This window comes from Rhamphochromis longiceps, linkage group LG11 (assembly GCF_057381845.1).
Source record: "Rhamphochromis longiceps isolate RC_006_pf linkage group LG11, R_longiceps_female_GT1.1, whole genome shotgun sequence".
In the NCBI taxonomy this organism is placed as follows: domain Eukaryota; kingdom Metazoa; phylum Chordata; class Actinopteri; order Cichliformes; family Cichlidae; genus Rhamphochromis; species Rhamphochromis longiceps.
Window position 1 is genome coordinate 30,086,143 of NC_140567.1, and position 24,445 is coordinate 30,110,587.

The 24,445-nt window shown below is 39.0% G+C and overlaps 1 protein-coding gene across 3 annotated transcripts; it reads right to left on the bottom strand.

The window, feature by feature from the left end:
• Positions 1 to 1,021: 1,021 nt before the first annotated feature.
• LOC146659496 (B-cell receptor CD22-like) lies at positions 1,022 to 23,514 on the bottom strand. Of its 3 annotated transcripts, XM_085423571.1 has the most exons (10): positions 23,454 to 23,514; positions 22,851 to 22,927; positions 22,263 to 22,604; positions 21,796 to 22,107; positions 17,044 to 17,358; positions 16,563 to 16,871; positions 12,834 to 13,097; positions 6,094 to 6,402; positions 2,855 to 2,951; positions 1,022 to 2,770 (listed from the first exon to the last, which is right to left on the bottom strand). In XM_085423571.1, exons 2-10 carry the CDS (start codon positions 22,894 to 22,896, stop codon positions 2,653 to 2,655), a joined length of 2,112 nt encoding a protein of 703 aa, XP_085279697.1. In that variant the 5' UTR covers positions 22,897 to 22,927; positions 23,454 to 23,514; the 3' UTR covers positions 1,022 to 2,652. The 3 variants fall into 3 exon arrangements, with proteins under 3 accessions (XP_085279697.1, XP_085279698.1, XP_085279699.1); XM_085423572.1 differs by lacking the exon at positions 12,834 to 13,097; XM_085423573.1 differs by lacking the exons at positions 1,022 to 2,770; positions 2,855 to 2,951; positions 6,094 to 6,402 and adding an exon at positions 10,385 to 11,116.
• Between the last annotated feature and the right edge of the window lie 931 nt (positions 23,515 to 24,445).

A 24,445-nucleotide genomic window follows, 5' to 3' on the forward strand; every position in this document is an offset into this window, starting at 1 on the left:
TCTTTTCTGACCATGATCTCCACAACACGTCTTGCACCACTGAATGTGCTGTAAACATTTCTATTCACTTAGTAATAATGTTCATTATTTGGCTGAAGGAATAAAGTAGATTAATGTTTCTATTTTCTAAACAAGAAACTGAAAGTTAAAAACAGTAACAGTAAGACTGATGTTGTGTAAATTTCATTAATAAATAATATGTACAATATTACTTATTAATGAATATAGGTGTGTTCACCTGTCACGTGCACAGATAAATTAAATTTTCTATCAAAGCCTACAGAAATTGAATTTAATGTTTTTCATCTTTGGCAGTTACACAAGTTGACACTAGGTGGGAGTGTTTTCGGGGGTTAGTTTGTCCTGTCTCTGAGCAGGAGCGTTTTCATTTCATGTTGTATGTGCGGTGTACTACCTGTGTTAAGCTTTGGCTTCCAATCTTTCACCGTGCTGGTCTTGATCCTGTGACTTTCTGGATAGATTAGTATAGAATAAGTAATCTATGCTCAGAAAACAAATGATTTAGTATGCATACTAAAAAATGTCTTTCTAAATCACCACCCACAGTCACACACCAGAGGCTGTAAATTCACATGTAACACTCAGGAGGCACGGTGCAAAACATAAGATCTAAAAATCATTAAAGTATAACCACAAACTAACTGAAATAAAGAATATTAATAATCAAAAACATAAACACTGAATCACCAGACTCAGGACCTTGACAGTAAGGATGGAAACCTTACGCACTAAAAGGAATTTAAGACAAACAAAAATTAGAGCAAGAAACTCTGATGTACGAAAAGTAAACTGTATTGGAAATGTTGTTATTTTGCTGCTGCCTGAGCTTCTTTAAGGCAGACTCAGGTGTGTGTACAATGATCCTGTGTTCTGAGTAATCATGGACTTTGTTTAACATGCATGTTATGATGTAGTTCATATGAAAACTCACACTATGGGGTTGCATTATTAAATATAGTAACTTGTTGAATGATATATACATTTTTATTACATTCTGCCTTTATTATTATTGCTGCCTGCAGTTCAGACCTGACACAAACACAATAATACAAATAATATTGACAAATAATATTGAATATTGAAACTGAAACTCAGACCTGGCACCCATGGAAAACATTTAACATGTTGTGAAATAAGAAATACAACAATAAAACACAAACTATTGAGCAGTTCAAATCATTTGTTGTGCTCATCTGTCACTACAAGGCCTTCAGACGATTAGATAGTTTATTCCAAAAATGCATTACATCTTCTTGGCTGTGGAGAATAGATAGAAACAATTACATTTGATAACTGTAAATTTACAGGGCACTCTCATATAGTACATGAGATTACAAAGGTTGCACATCTGCCAATGGAACAATGCATCATAGTGTTGAAATCTCCCAATTCTTTGAATCTTTGGGCTGAAGGAAGGACAATACTCGGTGTATAAATGCTCAATCAGCAATCATTTATTTCCATACAATTCAACACAAAGAGCATTTAGAACCATCATGATGGGGAGACCTGCCTGCAGAGGGTCACAGCAAGTCTCAAAATGGTGACGGGTTGCTTAGCTTTTTATAGTCTCTAGTGGCCCCCACCTAGTCGTAAAAGCCTAAATATTCACATTCTTTCTCTTTTACGGCGCCTAAGTTATGACCTTGGCTCCCTGTCTTTCTGCTCTTCTGAAAGGTGGGGGTATGGAATGTGGTCTGTCTATCTCCCCTGTCTTAGACACAGAGTCTCCTGCTTACAACCTTCTTTTCATGATTCAACAATTAAGCATGTAATACATTCACAGCAGATCAAGGATACAGAGTGATGCACACTTATCTAATAAACTAATAAGTGAATATGTTCTTTTAACTCAAAAGTATAACGAGAACTAAACTACATACAGGTCACACACTCTATATTAAAGGGTATAATATGATCTACAGCAGTATCATACTTCAACTACTTTGATTACATATATAAGGTAACATATGATAACAGAATAATATCACAATAGCTATGCAAGATCTCCCTCTTAAAAACAGAAAAAGCGCAGATTTGTTGATCAGTGATATCTCTGTTTCCTGAACTCTTACTTCTGACCAGCTCCTTGACCAACCTCACCTGAGAAGTTGCATCAGATGTGGTGCAGTGGACAGAGCAGTGCTAGGTGGCATTTAATTGAGTGAAAAAGGCTCTCTGTGCAGAACCTCTGCTCCACACTCCTAAATTTGCCCTCCCTTTTGTTCAGTAGACTGTACTGAGCAGATGGCTGGAGGCTATTTTGTCTCAGTACATAGTAGTCGACTACTGAGTTGTTTAAATCAGCCAAAAGTTGTCAGAGCGTCAAAGCTATAATAGAACTGTGAAGTAAGAGTGCTTGGCATCTCTCCACTATCAACTCCTTGAATGCTAATTCACACTCAGCTTTCACCACACCCCTTTAAAGAGATTCCATCATGTAAAGCATGCTATTAGGCTAGGTTGGTTAGCTACACAGTGGTTATTCAATGCATTTCAATAAAGACTAGTATAACAGATAACTGATTTTTTTTCACATTAGTATCATTTAACTGCCAAACAAAAAATACAGCAAAATCTTACAATCTTAAGAAAAAAATCTTATCTATTGGATCATTTTCAAGGTCAGCATCACTGACTCTTTGGAGCTGTGTTAATGACATCATACTCTGAAGAGCTGACGGTTCTACCGCTCAGTGACATATAAGTTCTGTCCTCTTCTTTTGGCTTCACATTCTTTCGTACTTTGCTGCAAAAAAAGAAACAAATGAATTATTTGAAAGCATGCTATAAAAACATCAGTAGGCTTTCCATTGTGAACATACTAACATACCAAAGGCATGCCAAACAGATGACACTGACACTGAAAAACACGCCAGTGAGGACCCAAGGAACGACTCCACTGTAAAGTCCACAGTGCATTTCAGACCCTGCCATGAGAAATAAAGCCATGGACATTATATTCCTAATCAACTAATACTTAAGTTACAAGTAATTATTCTGGCATCATGACATGGATCAGCTCCAACAGAACAAATCTGATCATTGTCAGCTTGTTTGCTTGTTTGTTTTTACCATAATTAATAGTATTGATGGGTACACTTGAGACCCTGTTGACTATCATAGCCCTTGACAGAATCTTGCACACTGGTAGCATCAACTTTAATGCTTTAATTTATAAAGTATATCTATTATATGTGTTAGTACTACAGCATGTCAGAGTCACATTGGTGTTTGTTGGTACTGGACCAAATGAACAGCATATTCTAGTGTCTTAAACAAAGTCTTAAACAGTATAGTCTGGCTGATTTAAGAGATTTAATACTCTACAAATTGTAGAGTGGTAAGCCCGTCTTGATTCCTTTTTCTTTAATTTCTGAGGTTAACTGTTGATTCAATACTGACCATAGATGTGAGTGTGAATCAATTTTTCTCTGTGTGTTTGCCCAGTGACAGACTGCAGAATTTGATAAGCAGAAGAAAATGGAAGGATACATTTTTCAAATTTATGAGACTGATTGACAGGTAGCCCACTGAGTTACCACTGTGAGAGGATCAGTCAAAGCCCCACTGAATACAGTTTAGTACACCTACACAAACGATGTAACAACACAACAATTGGTAACATGTTAGTGAAGGTGGTCATAAACCAAAGTGAACAATTTACATTTTGTACTACGCATCATTGTATTTATTGAAGTATATCCAGCCTTTTTATAGTTATTTGGGATAATCCCATTGCAATGATGTAAACCATATTGTCTTGCTTTTCTGATTTGTGCTGTTATAAATAGGAATGTATTTTATTACTGTGGTTGAGACATTAAAACCATCTGTGCTATAGTCTTTGGTGAGCTGTGATACTTACACCAGATACCCAGAAATGTCAGAAAAATGAAATAGGCTACTAGCAAGGGACAGTGGCATTCAGTGTAGTAGTTGTAGAGTATAAGAGAGGTGAATTATGAATTATTAGAGGTGAATTATTATATGAGAGGTGGATTATGTGTTGCTAAAATTCTGGATGAATAGAAATGCCTAAAAATGTGATACATAGACTGGACTTGAGTCAGATTAGAACAGGGGTAGGCAACTCCAGGCCTCGAGTGCCAGTGTCCTGGAGGTTTTAGATGTGTCCATGATCCATCACAGCTGATTTAAAGGGCTAAATGACTCCTCAGCATTTCTTGAAGTTCTCCAGAGGCCTGGTAATGAACTAATCATTGGATTCAGGTGTGTTAACCCAGGGTGCGATCTAAAACCTGCAGGACACCGGCACTCGAGGCCTGGAGTTGCCTACCCCTGGATTAGAATGTGCAAATCCAATCTTGTTTTCAGCCTGGCAAAAAGATACCTGACTGAATTTAGAGGCTACAGTGTTTAAACTAGTTCCTGTACCAAATAAAGTCTCTTGCTCTCCATCAGCTCTGTACGAGATGTAGTTCCTCACTGCTGGGTTGGCATTACTGCTGCATGTTAGACTCACATTGTTGTTGTCTGGTACTGGACCAGAAGGACTGACTGAAACTGTGATGTTTTCAGGTGGATTGGAAAAATGAGTTTTAAAAAATTAAAATTAGTGGTGTACTGTACATTGGGTATTGCACTTTCTGACATAAAGCCTTATAAATCTATTTAAAAAGATGACATGACTTAAATAATAAACAAATTCATGCCCTGAGTTTTATAACATTGCTTGCAAGACGCCTTATACTTCTAAATTGGAAAAATAAAGCCCCCTCCAACTCATTCTGCTTTATTAAGAGACACAATGTATCATTTACAGTTGGAGAAAATTAAATTTTCATTAAGAGATAATGTTAAACAGTTTTACCTAATTTGGCAACCCTTTATAGATTACTTTAATAAGTAAAACTGTGAGGTATGGCCTCCTCCCGTATCTGCCCCAAGATTATATATATGGGTCTACGCAGGTGCTGTTTTTTTTTTGTTTGTTTGTTTTGTTTGTTTGTTTGTTTTTTGTTTTCTTTGTTTTTTGTTTTTGTTTTTTGTTTTTTGTTTTTGTTTTGTTTTTTTGGGGGGGGGGTTCGTTTGTTTTGGTTTGTTTGTTTGTTTTTGTTTGTTTGTTTGTTTGTTTGTTTTTTTCCCTCTCTCTCTCTCCTTTGAATATACTTATTTTGGATAATAAATGTGTATGTATAGACATAGATTTGATTGTTTATATAATGGTAATTATATTTTATGTAAAAAGGATGGGGAGAGGAAGGAAGGGAAGGGGAAAAAGAGGGGAGGGGAAGGGAAAAGGGGTAAAAAAGAAAAAAAAAACTATGTCAATGTAAATGAGATATATACTTTGTTGCCTGATTTGAATAAAGAAAGGAAAAAATAAAAAATAAAAATAAAAAGATGACATCTTAAGAATGCTTGGACCTTACTGTAGCCTACTGCTTCTTCTGCATAAAAAAGGGTTATGCATGTGAAATGTTATGCATAAACTAAAGAGCTATTTAAAATAATTTAGATCAGACAAAAGTGTGGTTTTTTACTTGAATGTAAAAAAAACTGCAATACCACAATCACTTGGTTGTTTAAATTGGATATTGACATGTATTTCATTAAGTCTGATTTTTGTATTGAAACAACAGTTTAAGAATGCTAATCCATTTTTCTTTTTAATGCTGATAATCAAGGCCTTGATTATTAAACATTCACACTTCATTTAATGACCATCAGTAATTGTGACCATGTTTGTAGAAGCAGATGTTTTGGCAGTTTGCTGGTCCTGAACATTCAGGAGTGTGTTAGCACAATACCAATGAGATAAATGTACTGCAAAACATTCCATATTGTATGAAACTGTTAGTGAGTCGACTGTAGCTGGATTAACCCATCCCTAACTGCTTGTGTGGATTAGTGGAATTCCTAAAGTTATTGACAGTAAATTTATTGTAAATGAATACTAACATTTAGGGGGGAAAATCCTGACAATATCTCTTAACTGGCTTTGTAGAGCACAGGATATCATTGGCTAAGGCAAAAAATCTCCTTGATCTCCACTGCATCATGTATGTGGGTTAAACAAGAGTATTTACAGTTGCACCAAATACAAACCTTGAGGTTCTGCAGAGCTTTTAAACTTGCTCATACAAAATTGTTGACTGGCAGATCCCAGAGAGTTGAAGCTACGGCAGAGCAGGGTGGAAAAATGCTTCACATGTGGTTGACTCAGAATGAAGGAGCTCCTGTGAACTGTGATGTTTAGAGTCTCACTGAATATTTCAAATCCACCAGACTGATTGACAGGTTCTCCATTCAAATACCACTGTACAGCAGGGGAAGGGTTTCCGTCAGTGTCACAGGAACAGTTAACTTGACTTGCAGTTTTAACACAATCTGATGAAAACAGGATCTGTGGAAGAACTGTCATTGAAAGAAAGTGAGAGGAGTCAGTAAAAAACAACCTTGATGATTGAAAAATTTTTGCAAAAATTACCAAAAAAAAATGAACTGACAAAGTGACCGGTAAAATGCTGTGTGTAAAGATGGTCATGTCTCAAACTGATCTGGAGATAACCAAAAATGTCAGAAAAATGGAAAACACTAATGTGTTGTTACAATTTCTAACAAAAATACAGTAGTATAATTTAATTTTGAGATACATACAATGAATCTCAAGCTGAGTCACATTAGAACGTTCAACTCCGAGCTTATTTTCAGCCTTGCAGAAAAATGTCCGTCTGTTTCTGAAGACTTGAATGTTTAAACTAGTTCCTGTTCCAATTAAAGTCTCCTGGTCTCCATCAGCTCTGTACCACATGTAGTTCCTCACTGCTGGGTTGGCATTACTGCTGCATGTTAGACTCACATTGCTGTTGTCTGGTACTGGACCAGAAGGACTGACTGAAACTGTGATGTTTTTAGGTGAATCTAAAGAACGAGTATTAAAAAATGAAAATTAGTTGTGTATTGTACATTGGGTATTACACTACCTGTCATAAAGCCTTATAAATTTATTTAAAAAGATGACATCTTAAGAATGCTTGCACCTTATTTTAGCCCACTGCCTAACTCTTCTGAAAATAAAGTGTAAAACAATGAAATGTTGCACATACACTAAAGAACTATTTAAGATCATTTTGATCAGACAAAAGCTGTGGTATTTTAGTTGAATCCAAAAAAAAGCAATAACACAATCACTTGTATGTAATGGATATTAACGTGTATTTCACGAAGTCTGATTTATGTATTAAAACAACAGTTTAAGAATGCTGTACTTTTTAATTTAAAAAAATACACTGTTTCTATTTGTTGAGTATTGGAAAAACATGGTGTATAAAACTCTGTTCTAATGATCTGACTCTTTGATGCTGGGTTATACTGATGATATGTAAAGCAGATGTGAAATGTGATATTTACACTGAACATCTATTTGAATGCTGCTGGAACGTCCAACTCCAATCTCATTTTCAGCATTACAGAAAAATGACCGTCTGTCTCTGGAGACTTTAATGTTTAAACTAGTTCCTGTTCCAATAAACGTCTCCTGGTCTCCATCAGCTCTGTACCAGTTGTAGTTCCTTACTGCTGTGTTGGCATTACTGCTGCAGGTCAGACTCACATTGCTGTTCTCTGGTACTGGACCAGAAGGACTGACTGAAACTGTGATGTTTTCAGGTGAATCTAAAGAATGAGTATTAAAAAATGAAAATTAGTTGTGTATTGTACATTGGGTATTACACTACCTGTCATAAAGCCTTATAAATTTATTTAAAAAGATAACATCTTAAGAATGCTTGCACCTTATTTTAGCCCACTGCCTAACTCTTCTGAAAATAAAGTGTAAAACAATGAAATGTTGCGCATACACTAAAGAACTATTTAAGATCATTTTGATCAGACAAAAGCTGTGGTATTTTAGTTGAATCCAAAAAAAAGCAATAACACAATCACTTGTATGTAATGGATATTAACGTGTATTTCACGAAGTCTGATTTATGTATTAAAACAACAGTTTAAGAATGCTGTAACTTTTTAATTAAAAAAAATACACTGTTTCTATTTGCTGTGTATTGGAAAAACATGGTATATAAAACTCTGTTCTAATGATCTGACTCTTTGATGCTGGGTTATACTGATGATATGTAAAGCAGATGTGAAATATGATATTTACACTGAACATCTATTTGAATGCTGCTGGAACGTCCAACTCCAATCTCATTTTCAGCATTACAGAAAAATGACCGTCTGTCTCTGGAGACTTGAATGTTTAAACTAGTTCCTGTTCCAATAAACGTCTCCTGGTCTCCATCAGCTCTGTACCAGTTGTAGTTCCTTACTGCTGTGTTGGCATTACTGCTGCAGGTCAGACTCACATTGCTGTTCTCTGGTACTGGACCAGTAGGGTTGCCAACCGTCCCTTAAAATACGGAATCGTCCCGTATTTCGAAACAAAAGCACACGTCCCGTATTGAGCTAATAAGGGACGCACTTTGTCCCGTAATACAGTGAGAATCAAAAGTAGTCTATAAATGTTTATGGAATTAACACTTTGTTTGAAAACATAATTCCCAGCCCCTCTCCTGCTTTGTGACCAATGAGCTGACAGCACACTTATGACAATTCGAGTATGACAATTCAGATTACCGCTCATCTCATTGGTCGAGGAAAGGTCGCTTGCGGAGAAAATACCGGAAGACAACAGATGACCACAACAAGAAGCATGGCCAACAGGGGAACAAACCCCGACTCTGCGGTGCAAGTCTCGGATGACAGTACACCTAAAGCTGGGCAGACACTGTGCGATTTTTTTCAGTCACGTTATTCAGCTCCTGCTCAAACTGCACGATTGACTCGCAGGGGTTAGAAGTTCGTATGTCACGATGTACTCTCACACTATACCGCCCGATGCTCTGATGCGACCTGAGAGCTCACACTGTGCCTCCATAACATGAAGGTTATAACAGAAAATCTGTCGCTCTCTCTCTCTGTCTTTCACTCACACAGACACACCACCACCATCAACTTTGCTAAATTGCTAATGAAAAACATTGATCAGGCACCTGTGATTGAGCAGCGATGTAGATCCAACTATTTTCACGGTTGTTGTGGTCGTGATAATTTTGTGATGCCACATCGAAAAGGCTCGGATGAGCTTTCCAAAGTTCTACAAGTTGTGCCTCCATCGCTTGTGTCCAGATCACACGCTGCACAGCCGTGCTGCTCCGTCTTTTTCACCAACGTTTACGTTTGCGCGTGAGCAGTGTGAGCGCCTGTGGTGACACCCTCACGAGCGATTGATGATCGGGAGCTGGTCGTGAGGTGTTAATCACTTCTCTTTACCCCACGTATACTACACGACGCACGATGAAGGCCAAAATCGGTCCGATCACTCAAAAATCGGCTCAAAATGGGCCAAAAATCGCACAGTGTGAGCCCAGCATTAGAGCAGCAATGTTTGTTCCCCTCAGAGAAAGGGAAGAATGGGAAAAGGAAAACACCTGGCTGGAAAACGTTAATATGGGCATGTGCAGTGAATATCAGCGCTATGTGGCCAGAAGTGTGATAATATAATTTATTTTGTGTAATAAACAACTGCAAGGATAGATGATTACAACAAATTGATGATGTTAAGGTTCAAAAATTGAGGAAGGGTACAAGAGGTGATCGAAAAATAACCACACTGGTCCGGCCGGGTGAAGTCAAACGAAGATTTTAATTCACACGTGGGAAGATCACTGGAAACAGCAATTGATCTTCGACTTACTAAAGCACAAACAATTATTTTATAACATCAGGGTTTGTTTACTGACACCCCTTCATGCGTCACAGATACATTTTATACATACGTCAAATCAACACCACAATGACCTTTTACACAGAACATCATCTTCTATTTTCATGGCTGGCACTTCCTGTGTACCTTTCAGTTCTTGTCCTATTCCTCTTTCTTGCCGAGACACCAAGAAACGGTTCCTCTTTTACCGAGACAATTTTGCAGTTACAGCCAGACATGACTAACCTCTCCTCTAAATAAATCTAACTAAAAGTGTGTGTGTCACGACCTCACTCAGCCTCGATGTCACCTCTCGCACTTCTGACCTTTTACCAGACCAGAGGCTCACTGAGACTATGTATATGTCATCTGCTAAATAAATGTTTTAATCAAGAACCCCTACTAAAAGCTTAATACAAGAATATGAACATATAAAAGATATTAAAATAAACTGATATAAGTGTTTTGTAAGCATGTATTGCAATTCCTTCTATGTTCTAGTTTTCCCTCAGCATGGATCATCTAGACACTCTCACTAGGTGAAGCTTTAGACCATTAATGAACCTGAACATCAACTCAAATAAGCACAGATATGCAATATGTATAAAATAGTTATAACTGCACCTGGAATACAAAATTAATATAATAACTTGTATGCATAAACATCTTAAGGCCATCTTAAAGCTATCTGTTACATTGTTAAAGCAATGATCATACTGCAGATTATATTATGCTGGTAAAATACTTTTTGTTCATCCCCACAATGACTAATACATAAAAGTAATACATAGATGAATAATGATGATGAGTTATGATGCGTAATCATGGGAACAAGCGGGTTTACAAACAGGAGCAGCTGATTAGCATTAGAAAAGCTGAAATAATACCTCAACTGAAGCCAATTGTACTAAATGCACTAAATGTGCACTGTTACAAGAATGTTTTTCTTTCTATTGTTTTCTATTATTTTAAGTTAAGCAGGACAGAGTTCTTTTAAAGAAAGATTTACTTATATTTTCAAAAGTTAAGCATGACAGGCTTCTGTTTAAGAAAGAGACCTGTTTTACTGTGTTAATGTTGTCATTTTGAGCTAAAAATAAATGGCTAAATGATCATTTGTTTCACATGTGTTCATATCACAAAGAATAGAATATGCATCTACTTAAATCAACTTCAAGTCAAATGGTTAAAAAAATAATTTCACACACAAAAAAAGAGCTAGAAAATTCACCACACTGGGAAGGGTGAAGACAACTGGGTCGCCCGGCCCTGGCCACGAGGTGTCCCTTATTTATTTTTCAGGGAGTTGGCAACCCTATGGACCAGAAGGACTGACTGAAACTGTGATGTTTTCAGGTGAATCTAAAAAATAAGGAATCAAACATACAGATTAGTGGTGCACTGTATGTTGGGTATTACACTACCTATCATTAAGTCGTATGTGTGTATTTTAACAGTAACTTTGCATGTTTTCCCTGTGTCTGCGAGGGTTTTCTCCAAGTACTCTGGCTTCCTCTCACAGTCCAAAGACATACAGTTAGAGTGGTTAGATTGATTGGCCATTCTAAATTGCTCATAGGTGTGAATGTTAGTCTGAATGGTTGTCTGTTTCTCTGTTTTGGCACTGTGACAGACGGGCGATCTGTCCAGGGTGTGCTGCTCTTGCCCTGTTACGGCTGTGATAGTTATAAACACACTTCTAAACCTGGTGGAAAGTCTTCTCAGAAGAGTTGAAACTATTATAGCTACAAATAGTCGGCCTACATCATATCATACTCCATATTTTCCGCATATAAGGCACACTTAAAATCCTTTATTTTTCTCAGAAATTGACAATGCGCCTTATGTATGAATTCTGGTTGTGCTTACTGACCTCAAACAGATTTTATGTGGTACACGGCGCTCAAAAATCTGTCAAAAAATGTTTTTGTACGACTTTGTTAAGCTACCAAGCTGCACCGCTTGATGGACTGTTAGAGCATCACAGCTACTGTAGTTAGGAGCCTAGTGGAGTAATCTGGGTCCAGAACTCTGTCCGCTTCAGATCCCAAAGTTGAAGAACACTGCAACATCATTGAGAGTTATAAACGGTCTAAATTCTTTTGTCTTTAATAAAATTATCAGTGTTTCTGTTTTACCAGGTGTAACAATTAAGTTTAACATCCAGGCATCCATGAAAACAGAATTTATTAAATTTAACGCAGTTAGAAGTTAGCAAGAAGTTAGCTTGCTAGTTTCCACCTAAAGATGATATTACCATGTTCTGACTGAAAGATTTCTGAAAAAATTAAAACGTACAGCTCTGCCATCACTTCCAACATAAACGAAGACAGAAAACTCAACCGCAGTGACTTTTGTAGTGTTACTGAAGTTGGACTATATAATGATGTGCTATGTGATTGCTAGCAACACAGCTATGTTAGCATAACATAAATGCAGTGAAGCTGGGGGATGAATGCTAACTTTGTTCCACTCGATAAAAGTTAATGTGAGGGTTCCCAAAGGTTAGGGAGAAATGCAATCGCATGACAGGATACTGTAAACAGACCAAACTTTAGTCAGGAGAACAACTGAGAGAATCCATCCACAATACGAGGTTACTCATTAATATACTGCAACAACATGGGAATAGAGCAGCTGCAAGAGAATTCAACATTAATGAATCAATGGTACAGAAGTGGAGGAAGCAGGAAGAATGAGTTGAGTAAAGTTTGACTTATCTGACCGTGTTGTTTTGCTTAATGCGCCTTATAATTCAGTGTGCCTTATTCATGAAAACAGACACGTTTGTTGACAGTGCACCGTATATACCGGTGCATCTTATAGTCCAAAAAAATACGGTAACCTTTTTTAAATTGAGAATCAAATGTCATTCTAGTTATATGTGGGTGGGCAGAGGGGCAAAGACTTTTGGAAATGCTGTGTGTATGCTTTTACTTTTTTCTGCAAAAATGCATTGGTTTTTTATTTCTAGACTATTCCAAAAGCTCAGCATGTAAATTCCAGTTCTAATGGTCTGAATCCTTGATGCTGGGTTATACTGATGATATGTAAAGCAGATGTGAAATATGATATTTACACTGAACATCTATTTGAATGCTGCTGGAACGTCCAACTCCAATCTCATTTTCAGCCTTGCAGAAAAATGACCGTCTGTCTCTGGAGACTTGAATGTTTAAACTGGTTCCTGTTCCGATAAATGTCTCCTGGTCTCCATCAGCTCTGTACCAGGTGTAGTTCCTCACTGCTGGGTTGGCATTACTGCTGCAGGTCAGACTCACATTGCTGTTCTCTGGTACTGGACCAGAAGGACTGACTGAAACTGTAATGTTTTTAGGTGAATCTGAAAATTAAGGAATAAAACATACAAACTAAAATGTTAAGACAGTTTTCTTTGCAGAAGTAGTGTTTATAAATTGGGTACAATGCCTTTAATATATATTTTTTCCCATTAAATTAATAACTCATACACATCTAACACCAAACAGGAGAGAAGGGAGCAAACCGCACACATTTACTGATTTTTTCTTTAATCAAGAAAATTTGTAGAGTGATAGTAAGAAGTTGCTTTGGCCCTTTCTTTCTAAATACTGATGTATCCAATAAAAATGATTTTTCTTTGTCTTTATATTGACTGACTGAACAATGCAACTTACAGTCACTTCACCAACTTTATACTTCTTTTTACTGAGTGTCAAAAACTACCCATTCATCATCTTCCAGGGGGGTTGGAGCCTAGCCCAAATGCCACTGGGTGAGAGGCAGTGTACACTGACACAGACAGTGATTCTGTCCTGTGGGCAATTTTAGAATCTCCAGTAAACCTACCCGTCCTTCTGTGGGTGGGAAGAGAAACACCACATAGAAAGGCTCCAGCCAGATGGTGGACTTTTTTGATACTTCTTTTTCTCTGTGTCTTATTTAGAGTTTGGTCCCCATGGAAATGATAAATGCCCTGGTTCTTACATACCACTATTCTACTCAACTTAAACCGCTTCATACAACATGCCTCATCCATTCACCTAATTTATGTTTAAGTGTTTTCTAACTAAAATAACATCGAAAGTGTTTTGTTCATCGGATAACAGCTCATCTAAATATCGTTACCCGAGGATATTTGGTGTGCAAATTGGCTCCAGTCTGCATGCCAACCTTCCAAATAGTAGATAACCTGCTCTACCTTCTGAGCTACACCGGGCACGTGCGAGGGGCGGCTTGAGCACCTGCCCCTTTCCTGATGGGTGTCCCAAATGCCCTTTTCTTGAGGCAATTGTTTTATGTGTGTTTTATGCATGCGGCGCGTCTGCGCAGAAACATTGGGTAGGATGTGTTTTGAGGCAGGACGCACATTTTTTGCTGTTTGAGCGGTGCCCATATGACAAGCCATTTCAGCCACGAGTTTTCTACGCGAGTTTTCTAACACGTCTGGTTAAGAAATGCCGTAAAAAACACTGTTTAATGGCGTTGACCTGACAGAATACCGTATTTTACACCAGGAAGTGGCGTCTTAAACGCCGTTTCTGAACGGGAGGAAAAAAACACATTTCTACCTGTCTTTGAACACCACTCAGCAAAAAATGGCATTCAAAGACAGATTAAAAACTGTTTTTTTCCGGCGTTCAGTGTCAGCTGTGAAGGCGTTTAAAACGCTGTTTTCTTGAAACTATGCAGGGCCTTCCCCATGGCGTTAAACTGCATTTCTTACGCCATTTCTTAACCAGACGTGTTAGAAAACTCGCAATATTTGGCAGAAATGGCTTACCATATACAGAGCTGTAGAAGAAGCAAATTAAATGGGAGACGCAGACTGATGCAACAAAAACCAGTTAGTAGGTGTACAGCGTACACCTAGTATGCGTTCACAGCGTACACATAGTCTATAGCACAGAGATGAACCATATTATGACATGTTGGTAAGTTGTCTTGTGACAACTGACAAATTGAAATAGATGAGCGTGCTGTGTGTGCAACAGCGCGACAAACATTACCTGTCCTTTTATTAACTGCACAAGTAGTGCTGGTCATTAGCTGCCAGCTAACTGGGTAAGGGTCTGTAGCTCTGCCCACCGTTTCAGGGAACATATTTAGTTTTAAAGTAAGTTACAGGGCTTTTCCTGCCTTCCTGGAGGGCTTATATTTCACTGAACAGAATCTAAAACACATATCCAAATAATTATGGATTATTACAATTATGATTTTTAAAAAACACACCCTATGTTATTAAAGAAAATACATTAAGAAACAAAATATATTAGATTTATATTTCAAATATGACAAAATGCTGATTTTACAAAATTATTGTATCTTTACAGTTTAAACATTTAATAAGCTTTCTGCCTGCACAGAGTGTGCAGTCAAACAAATTGAATCCTCATAAATTCATGTTTATTACTTAATTTGTTTATTTTCATCCCTTTATTATTATAGCACTAGGAATAAATAATGAGGGAATTATTCTGGATCAACACCATGATGCAAACTTGTGGCCATAGTATATACAGTATTCTGGAGAAGGTTTTTTATGAGTATAGATTTTTTAAATTATAACTCATGATGTGATATTGTCCAGACATGCCCTGTAAGGACATGAGGAGGAACCAGTGTTAAAAGGAGTTGTGTGAGGCAGTGGATCTCTCACCAGTTACATTAAAAAGAGCACAGGTATCAATAACACATGTACCAGCTGTTCCACTGCAAAGGTATTCAAGTATAATAATAATAATAAACACAATGTTTTGGTTCTTTAACATTTTTCTATCATTACTTTATTATAGATTAGGTGCAAGAGTTGTTAAGTGTGGATAATTAAATAATAGATTAGTGCAATAGAGCCTAGTTTATTTCTCACAGTTTTGTTGCCTTGTGGTTCCAAGCGCTGTCACCAATCTTTGCATTTCATTATTATTTCATGACACTTGTTTAATCAGCAACCATTTCTCATGGACTTTTTACAGTCTCAGATCAACACAGCCCTGCCCTCCAGCACTATCAGCAGCAGGAGCAGCAGCAACCCCTCAACAACAACATTGTACCCATCAGGTAAAACATGGGCTAAGTTTGCTTTGCACTGTCCCCACCTGATGACAGTGATATAGTATGATGATGTTCCATATTAGATTCCTGATGGTTGGTGGTTCTATGTGCCCCTTTTTAACTTTGAGCACCGCCCCTTTGAACATCTCTGCACAGCCCTGAGCTACACTCACCCCAGCCACCCCTCCTGAGCTAAAGCCAACCAACCTCACCTCCCCTGAGCTACAGTCCCACTTTACCCAGTTGTGTTCATCATCCATATTTAATGAGTGTGTATGTATTGCCTCTATCTACCCACATTTCTTTGTTGCATTGAACTGTTGAATATTCATTTTCTCACTCACATTTGTCCTGGTTTGCATTCAAAGACATTATTGGCTACCATCTGGATTTTTCTGCTACACCTGAACAAAGGTTGATTTTTTATTTACTATCTGTGGCCTGAGTCTGGAACTGGGGCCTCATTCTCACATCACATAACAGTTATCTGATTTTTTTTTTTTTTTAAATAATTCTGTTTTACTGGTTGTGTATTCACAAAACAAATATCATAACTTGGGGAAAATACATGATAATATATATAGTAAGTGAAACTCTGAAACTGAAAACTGCAAAATGAAAAGCAACTGTCAAATGTGACTGACTAAATGTAGTTTTACTCTTACAGAGAATAAATAACAGATCTAGATAACTGTATTTATTACTAAATACATTACTACCACTATTTAAACGTTATTACTATTTATTTCATTTGAGAAGAGAAAAATAAACTCACATGAAATATCAGGAGTTAAACTTGCTTCAGCAGTGACATCAGGGCTACCATCTTGTTTCTGGTAGACAGCAGTGCAGGAGATTTTATTTCCATGATGGAGGTGAGAAGCAGTGAAATTCATAACAGAGGTCCTGACTTTAGTTTTGTCCTGATTCTCCTGCAGTGTCTCCTGACTCTGACCCAGGTTAGGGCTCCATGTCAGAGCTGGAGGATGAGACCAACATGGAGCTGGAGCAGAGCACGTCAGACTCACTGAGGCTCCCTCCTCCACCTCCAGTGTGGATGGAGTCAGAGTCGGTGAAGGAGGATCTTGTGGTGGGAAGAAATATTTTCATCAGTCAATAAAGAAATGAGCAGTAATTAATTTAAGGAGTTTTTTTTGCTGTGTAAAATCCAGTAAATTCACAATGTCAAAGTCAAAGCAGCTTGACTCGTGTCATTTATTCACATGAATTGTCTTTATATGGATATAAAAACTTACCTATGAATGAAATATCTACACCAGCTTGTTTAAAAGTGTATATCAGTGTATTATTACACTCCAGTCTGAAGAGGTATTTACTTCTTTGAAGAAGACTTGCATTATTGAAAGTTGTGGTGCAGTCTTTCTTTGTTAAGTCTCCTGTCATGTCTTTAGTTGCAAGCAGTTTTGCAGCTCCACTGACCCAATATGCTTCACATGTATGATCTAACATGTTTTTATAGCTCTTCTCTACGTCAAAGAAGCAGGGGATGATCACACAGGATCCACTCACGACATTTATATTCTGTGGCATTGTGATCCCCCACGTTCCACCTGAAAAAGATAATGCTTTTAATTTCATTACAATAATTGGTATATTGTACTACAGTCGATTCCATTTTTTCTGCTTCTCCAGTTCAGGGTCGCTAGGGATCTGGAGCATGTCCCAGTTGACATGTGGCAGGAGGCAGGATACACCCTGGACCAGTTGCTAATCTGTTACTGAACTAACATATAGAGACACTCGTATACTCAAGTCCGGGCAGCTAACAATCACTAGTTAACCAAACCCTGTGCACATCTCTGAACTGTGGGAGGAAGCCAGAGTGCCCTGACAGAACCCAATCAGACAGGAAGAATATGCAAACTCCACACAGTACACAGTGTCCCCATTCAATCATACGAATAGAATTCTATTTGGATAATAGTCAGGGCATGTAATCAATAAAGTAAGAATATTAATGAAATTGAAAGGTAATTTGTTCACTTTAATATTATGAAAGACAGACATCACAGCTTCTTTTGCACTCTGACTGAATTGTTAATGGAACGTGCCACTACAGACCATAAAGCCAAGTGACAAAAGTAAAACTGCTCTGCAAATACTTTCCAGTTTGAGCACCAGAGTGAAATTAAAAACGTATACAAACACATGCGTAAAGTGAAATAACTAATAAATAATTTTTTTTTAAAAAACCTACATGTTAATATGACAAAAAATAAAAATTGTAGTTTAAACTTTAAAAAATTGTCAAATGTGACTCATTACATGTAGAATTGCTTTATTCTAAGCCAGTATTAGAGAGTTCCTACAGAAGTAAACAATATTGCTTGGAAATTGTATGTTTTACTGGATATTTTAGGTCATACATTCTCAGAAAGGAAGACCTGCAGTTCACTTTAATCATTAAGACAATCATACATAAAGGAAATCAATTTAAAAGGAAAAGTTTGTATATTTATCAACATAAAACCAACCAAGATGGCGCCGCGTATGGATGCCCTGGTGCTTCAGTGCGTTACTTTTGTTTTGTTTTTGTGCATTTCTTCTGTGTCTGGGCACTCCTCTGGATACTCTTACACCAGAGAAGAGCTCCTTAACTACAGGACTACAACGCCTGTGGATTTATTTCCAATATTTGTCGCATCTGCGGCAGATTTACTGCAGACTCTGACCAGGAGAGCGAGACGCCGAAGGAGAGGAAAGCGAGCCGGCGCACTCGTGCGTTTGAGGAGACGCGGACTGCGAACGGCTCTTCCTGGGATCTTCCTTTCTAATGTATGCTCACTCGGGAATAAGATTGACGAACTGGCCCTGATGAGAAGCATGAACAGAGACTTTGCCTCCTCCTGTGTCTTATGTTTTACGGAGTCGTGGCTAAGTGAGAACATCCCAGACTGCGCGCTCAAGCTGGAGGGCTTCCATCTGCTGCGCGCGGACCGGCAGGCCGCTCTCTCCGGTAAGACCAAAGGTGGAGGGGTCTGCTTCTACATCAATAGTGGCTGGTGCACAGATGTGACAGTGATTGCTCAGCACTGCTCTTCCTCTCTGGAATATCTTTTTATTCACTGCAAACCGTTTTATTCTCCGCGGGAGTTTGCTTCATTCATCCTGGCCGCTGTTTACATCCCGCCAGACGCGGATGCGCAAGCAGCTCAGTGCGCACTCGCAGAGCAGATTCTCCACATGGAGCGGACATACCCGGACTCTCTCATCATTGCTCTTGGGGACTTTAACAAAGCCAATCTGAGCCATGAGCTTCCAAAATATAAGCAGTACATTAAATGCCCGACCAGAGAGGAGAGGACATTAGACCACTGCTACAGCACGATCAGCGGGGCCTATCGCGCGGTGCCCCGCGCTTCACTCGCTTCACTCGGACTTTCTGACCACGCCATGATCCACCTTATCCCCACGTACAGACAGAGACTGAAGCTCTCCAAACCTGTCGTGAGGACTAAAAAACTGTGGAGCAACGAGGCTGTGGAGGAGCTTCGCACGTGTTTGGAGACCACAGACTGGGACACAATGAAGGCTGCTTCTAACAGCTTGGACGAGTTTACGGACACTGTCACCTCCTATATCCACTTCTGTGAGGACAGCATTGTGCCATCACGCACCAGGGTGAGTTATAACAATGACAAACCCTGGTTCACCCCTAAACTCAAAAAGCTGTGGCTGGAAAAGAGAAAGGCATTCAGAAGCGGAGACAGGGACTGCTACAGAGAGGCCAAGTACAGGTTCACTAAAGAAGTGGACATTGCTAAACATCAGCACTCTGAGAAGATGCAGCAGCAGATCTCAGAGAATGACTCGGCCTCTGCGTGGAAAGGTTTTAGGAATATCACAAACTACAAGCCTAAAACCCCCCACTCCACTGACGACTTGCTCTTGGCCAACACCCTCAACGACTTTTACTGCCGTTTTGACGAGCCATCAGGCAGCCTTCACACCTCCAACGGCCCCAACAATAGAGACACTTTGGACACTCATTCCCCCACCTCTCCCCCCTCCATAGAGCCATCACCACCTTCAAACTGTTCACCTGCAACACCCCCCTCCTCACCCCACGCAAAAGAGGATTTCACACCACCTCCTCCCACCACAACTCTTCATATTCATGAAGCAGATGTGAGGAAGCAGTTTAAGAATCTGAATGCTCGGAAAGCACCCGGCCCAGACGGCGTGTCTCCTGCCACCCTCAGACACTGTGCAAACGAGCTGGCCCCAGTGTTTTCTGGCATTTTCAACTCCTCACTGCAGGCATGTCATGTGCCTGCCTGCTTCAAGTCCTCTACCATAATCCCTGTCCCCAAGAAACCTAGGATCACTGGACTAAATGACTACAGACCCGTGGCTCTGACATCTGTGGTCATGAAGTCATTTGAGCGCCTAGTTCTCTCCCATCTCAAGACCCTCACGGCCCCCCTCCTGGACCCCCTGCAGTTTGCATATAGAGCCAACAGGTCTGTAGACGACGCCATCAACATGGCCCTACACTTCATCCTGCAGCATCTGGACTCCCCAGGAACCTACGCCAGGATCCTGTTTGTGGACTTCAGCTCTGCCTTCAACACCATCCTTCCAGACCATCTCCGAGGCAAGCTTTCCCAGATGAATGTGCCTGATCCCATCTGCCGGTGGATCACTGACTTCCTGACAGACAGGAAGCAGCATGTGAGGCTGGGAAAGAATGTCTCGGACTCCCGGACCATCAGCACCGGCTCCCCTCAGGGCTGTGTTCTTTCTCCTCTGCTCTTCTCCCTGTACACCAACTGCTGCACCTCCACCCACCAGTCTGTCAAGCTAATCAAGTTTGCAGATGACACCACCATTATTGGACTCATCTCGGACGGGGATGAGTCTGCCTACAGGAGGGAGGTTGAACGTCTGGTGTCCTGGTGCAGCCACAACAACCTGGTGCTGAATGCCCAGAAGACAGTGGAGATTATTGTGGACTTCAGGAAGCACACAGCCCCACTCCCCCCCATCATCCTGACTGACACCCCCATCACCTCTGTGGACTCATTCCGCTTCCTGGGTACCACCATCACCCAGGACCTGAAGTGGGAGCCCACCATCACCTCCATCATCAAGAAAGCCCAGCAGAGGATGTACTTCCTGAGGCAGCTGAAGAAATTCAACCTGCCAACACGGACGATGATGCAATTCTACACTGCAATCATCGAGTCCATCCTCACCTCCTCCATCACCGTGTGGTACGCTGGAGCCACCATCAGGGACAAACAGAGACTGCAGCGTGTTGTGCGCTCTGCTGAGAAGGTGATTGGCTGCAGACTCCCATCTCTGCAGGACCTGTACACCTCCAGGACACTGCGGCGTGCAGCTCGGATCTCAGCTGACCCTTCTCACCCTGGACACAGTCTGTTTGACCTGCTCCCCTCAGGCAGGAGGCTCCGGTCCATTCGCACCAGAACCTCTCGCCATAAGAACAGTTTCTTCCCCTCTGCTGTCGGACACATGAACAATAACCATATGTCTGTCCCCGCCACAAACACATGACCCTACGCTGTGTCACTGCATCATTCCATGTTTGGCACTGATCACCACCTGCACTCATGTATATATCTTTCTATGCAGCACTTTTAATTCTTATTCTCATGTATATATCTCATGTATATCTCATGCACATATCTTTCTACATAGCACTTTTAATTCTTATTCCTACTTTTATTTTTTTTTCATGTCTATTTAATCGCAATTTATGACACTATGTTTGCACTGAAGCACCGCAGCAATTTCCTAATGTTGTAAACCTGCTCAACATTTGGCAATAAACTGATTCTGATTCTTATTCTGATTTAGGAGATTAAGTCTTCCATTATGTTTTGCAAATCCCAGAGAAGTCATGATTGCAGAATAACTAAAATCATTACATTACTAGCTGTTTTATGTCTAATTTGAACAAAGTCAAGAAAAGTCAGTCAATAGCAGTGACATTATTTACAGTAGAGGACAAATAAACTTACTTGAAATATCAGGAGTTAAACTTGTTTCAGCAGTGACATCAGGGCTACCATCTTGTTTCTGGTAGACAGCAGTGCAGGAGATTTCATTTCCATGATGGAGGTGAGAAGCAGTGAAATTCATAACAGAGGTCCTGACTTTAGTTTTGTCCTGATTCTCCTGCAGTGTCTCCTGACTCTGACCCAGGTTAGGGCTCCATGTCAGAGCTGGAGGATGAGACCAACATGGAGCAGGAGCAGAGCACGTCAGACTCACTGAGGCTCCCTCCTCCACCTCCAGTGTGGATGGAGTCAGAGTCGGTGAGGGAGGATCATCTGGCAAAAAGATCAGCCAATAAAGAAATGAGCAGTAATCCATTTCAGGTTTTTATATGCTGTGTAAAATCCAGTGAATTCACAATGAAGTCAAAGCAGCTTGACTCGTGTCATTTATTCATATGAATTGTCTTTATATGGATATAAAAACTTACCTATGAGTGAAATATCTACACCAGCTTGTGTAAAAGTGTATATCAGTGTATTATTACACTCCAGTCTGAAGTAATATTTAGTACTTTGAAGAAGACTTGCATTATTGAAAGTTGTGGTGCAGTCTTTCTTTTTTAAGTGTCCTGTCATTTCTTTAGTTGGCTTTAGTTTTGCATTTTCACTGTTAAATGAAGTTGAATTACTCCAATATGCTTCACATGTATCATCTAAGTTATTGTCAAATTTGCTCTCAACATCAAAGGAGCAGGGGATGGTCACACAGGATCCTCTCAAAACATTTATATTCTGTGGCATATTGATGTTGAACGTTTCACACAGTGCACCTGAAACACAACACAATGAATTGTAAAAAAGAAATGCAAACAGTAATTTACAGCAACAGTACAGTTTTAATTATTGTAGCCTTTATCCAGAGTTATCACTGCTTTTAGGACTTCAGTGTGTAATTCAGGTACAAATGCTAAATATTTTTACTGTTAAATATCTAATAAATGGACACCCTTTGTAGTTTAGTAGATGTTTCATGTTAAATAATAATCTTTACATGATGCTGATTTTCTTTCACTCACCCTGCAGCAGAGAACTAATGAGAAGAAAAGTCAGAGTTCCAGCCATCTTCTTACAAAAAAGTGAAGTTTAAAGGAGTCTGAAGTTTGCACATGAAACAATTTACATGATTATTTGTTAAACATTACCAGTGACAAGCTGTTATGGTGAAAAGTGAAGTAAATTATTTTTTTATGTATTCTGTTAAAACTCTCAAATGATGTTTGAGAATATTTTTAGTGCGTTAGCTCAAGATAACAGCGTGATACAGCACATATTTTTCACTCAGTAACAGGGCTCATTATTATCTTTAAAATATGTGACTATGACAGTAATGGTAATTTTGCAAAGCCCAGCGTTCGCATGTAACTACTGTCACTACGAGGATAATTATTCATCCTCAAAAAATCTGCTAAGATACCAGCGTAGAGCTCTTATTTCAAAAAGTTATGTTCATAAACATGATAGACGAGAGAAAAAGAAAATCCTTCACCTTTTTCCTGTGGAACTTTTTCCTCGACAAATATGATGTTTAATCTAAATCGCAGTGAATCAAAGGATGATAGAAATGTTAGCTTTGCATAAAACTTTGATATTTCTTCCATATTTAAGATATAAAAACTTACATTCTTACGAGCTTCATAGAGAAGTCATTTCCACATATGTGAGGTTTTTTAAGAACTGTTCAGGAAGTGATATAAAAAGAGGAAATAACACAAAAGTATGAGTGTGAATATTAGATAGATGCTTTTAGCAGAAGTGGCTGTTAACAGTACCACCTTCTTTTCTGACCATGATCTCCACAACACGTCTTGCACCACTGAATGTGCTGTAAACATTTCTATTCACTTAGTAATAATGTTCATTATTTGGCTGAAGGAATAAAGTAGATTAATGTTTCTATTTTCTAAACAAGAAACTGAAAGTTAAAAACAGTATCAGTAAGACTGATGTTGTGTAAATTTCATTAATAAATAATATGTACAATATTACTTATTAATGAATATAGGTGTGTTCACCTGTCACGTGCACAGATAAATTAAAATTTCTATCAAAGCCTACAGAAATTGAATTTAATGTTTTTCATCTTTGGCAGTTACACAAGTTGACACTAGGTGGGAGTGTTTTCGGGGTTTAGTTTGTCCTGTCTCTGAGCAGGAGCGTTTTCATTTCATGTTGTATGTGCGGTGTACTACCTGTGTTAAGCTTTGGCTTCCAATCTTTCACCGTGCTGGTCTTGATCCTGTGACTTTCTGAATAGATTAGTATAGAATAAGTAATCTATGCTCAGAAAACAAATGATTTAGTATGCATACTAAAAAATGTCTTTCTAAATCACCACCCACAGTCACACACCAGAGGCTGTAAATTCACATGTAACACTCAGGAGGCACAGTGCAAAACATAAGATCTAAAAATCATTAAAGTATAACCAGAAACGAACTGAAATAAAGAGTATTAATAATCAAAAACATAAACACCGAATCACCAGCCTCAGGACCATGACAGTAAGGATGGAAACCTTACGCACTAAAATGAATTTAAAACAAACAAATATTAGAGCAAGAAACTCTGATGTACTAAAATCAAACTGTATTGGAAATGTTGGTATTTTGCT

Bases quoted from the DNA above. Each gene is read 5' to 3' on its own strand.
- LOC146659496 (XM_085423571.1), bottom strand. From the start codon at position 22,896: ATGGCTGGAACTCTGACTTTTCTTCTCATTAGTTCTCTGCTGCAGG. The intron at 17,359-21,795 runs GTAAGTTTATTT...TATCTTTTTCAG, and splicing joins TTTAACTCCTGATATTTCAA to GTGGAACGTGGGGGATCACA. The intron at 16,872-17,043 runs GTAAGTTTTTAT...TCCCACCACAAG, and splicing joins TGTAGATATTTCATTCATAG to ATCCTCCTTCACCGACTCTG.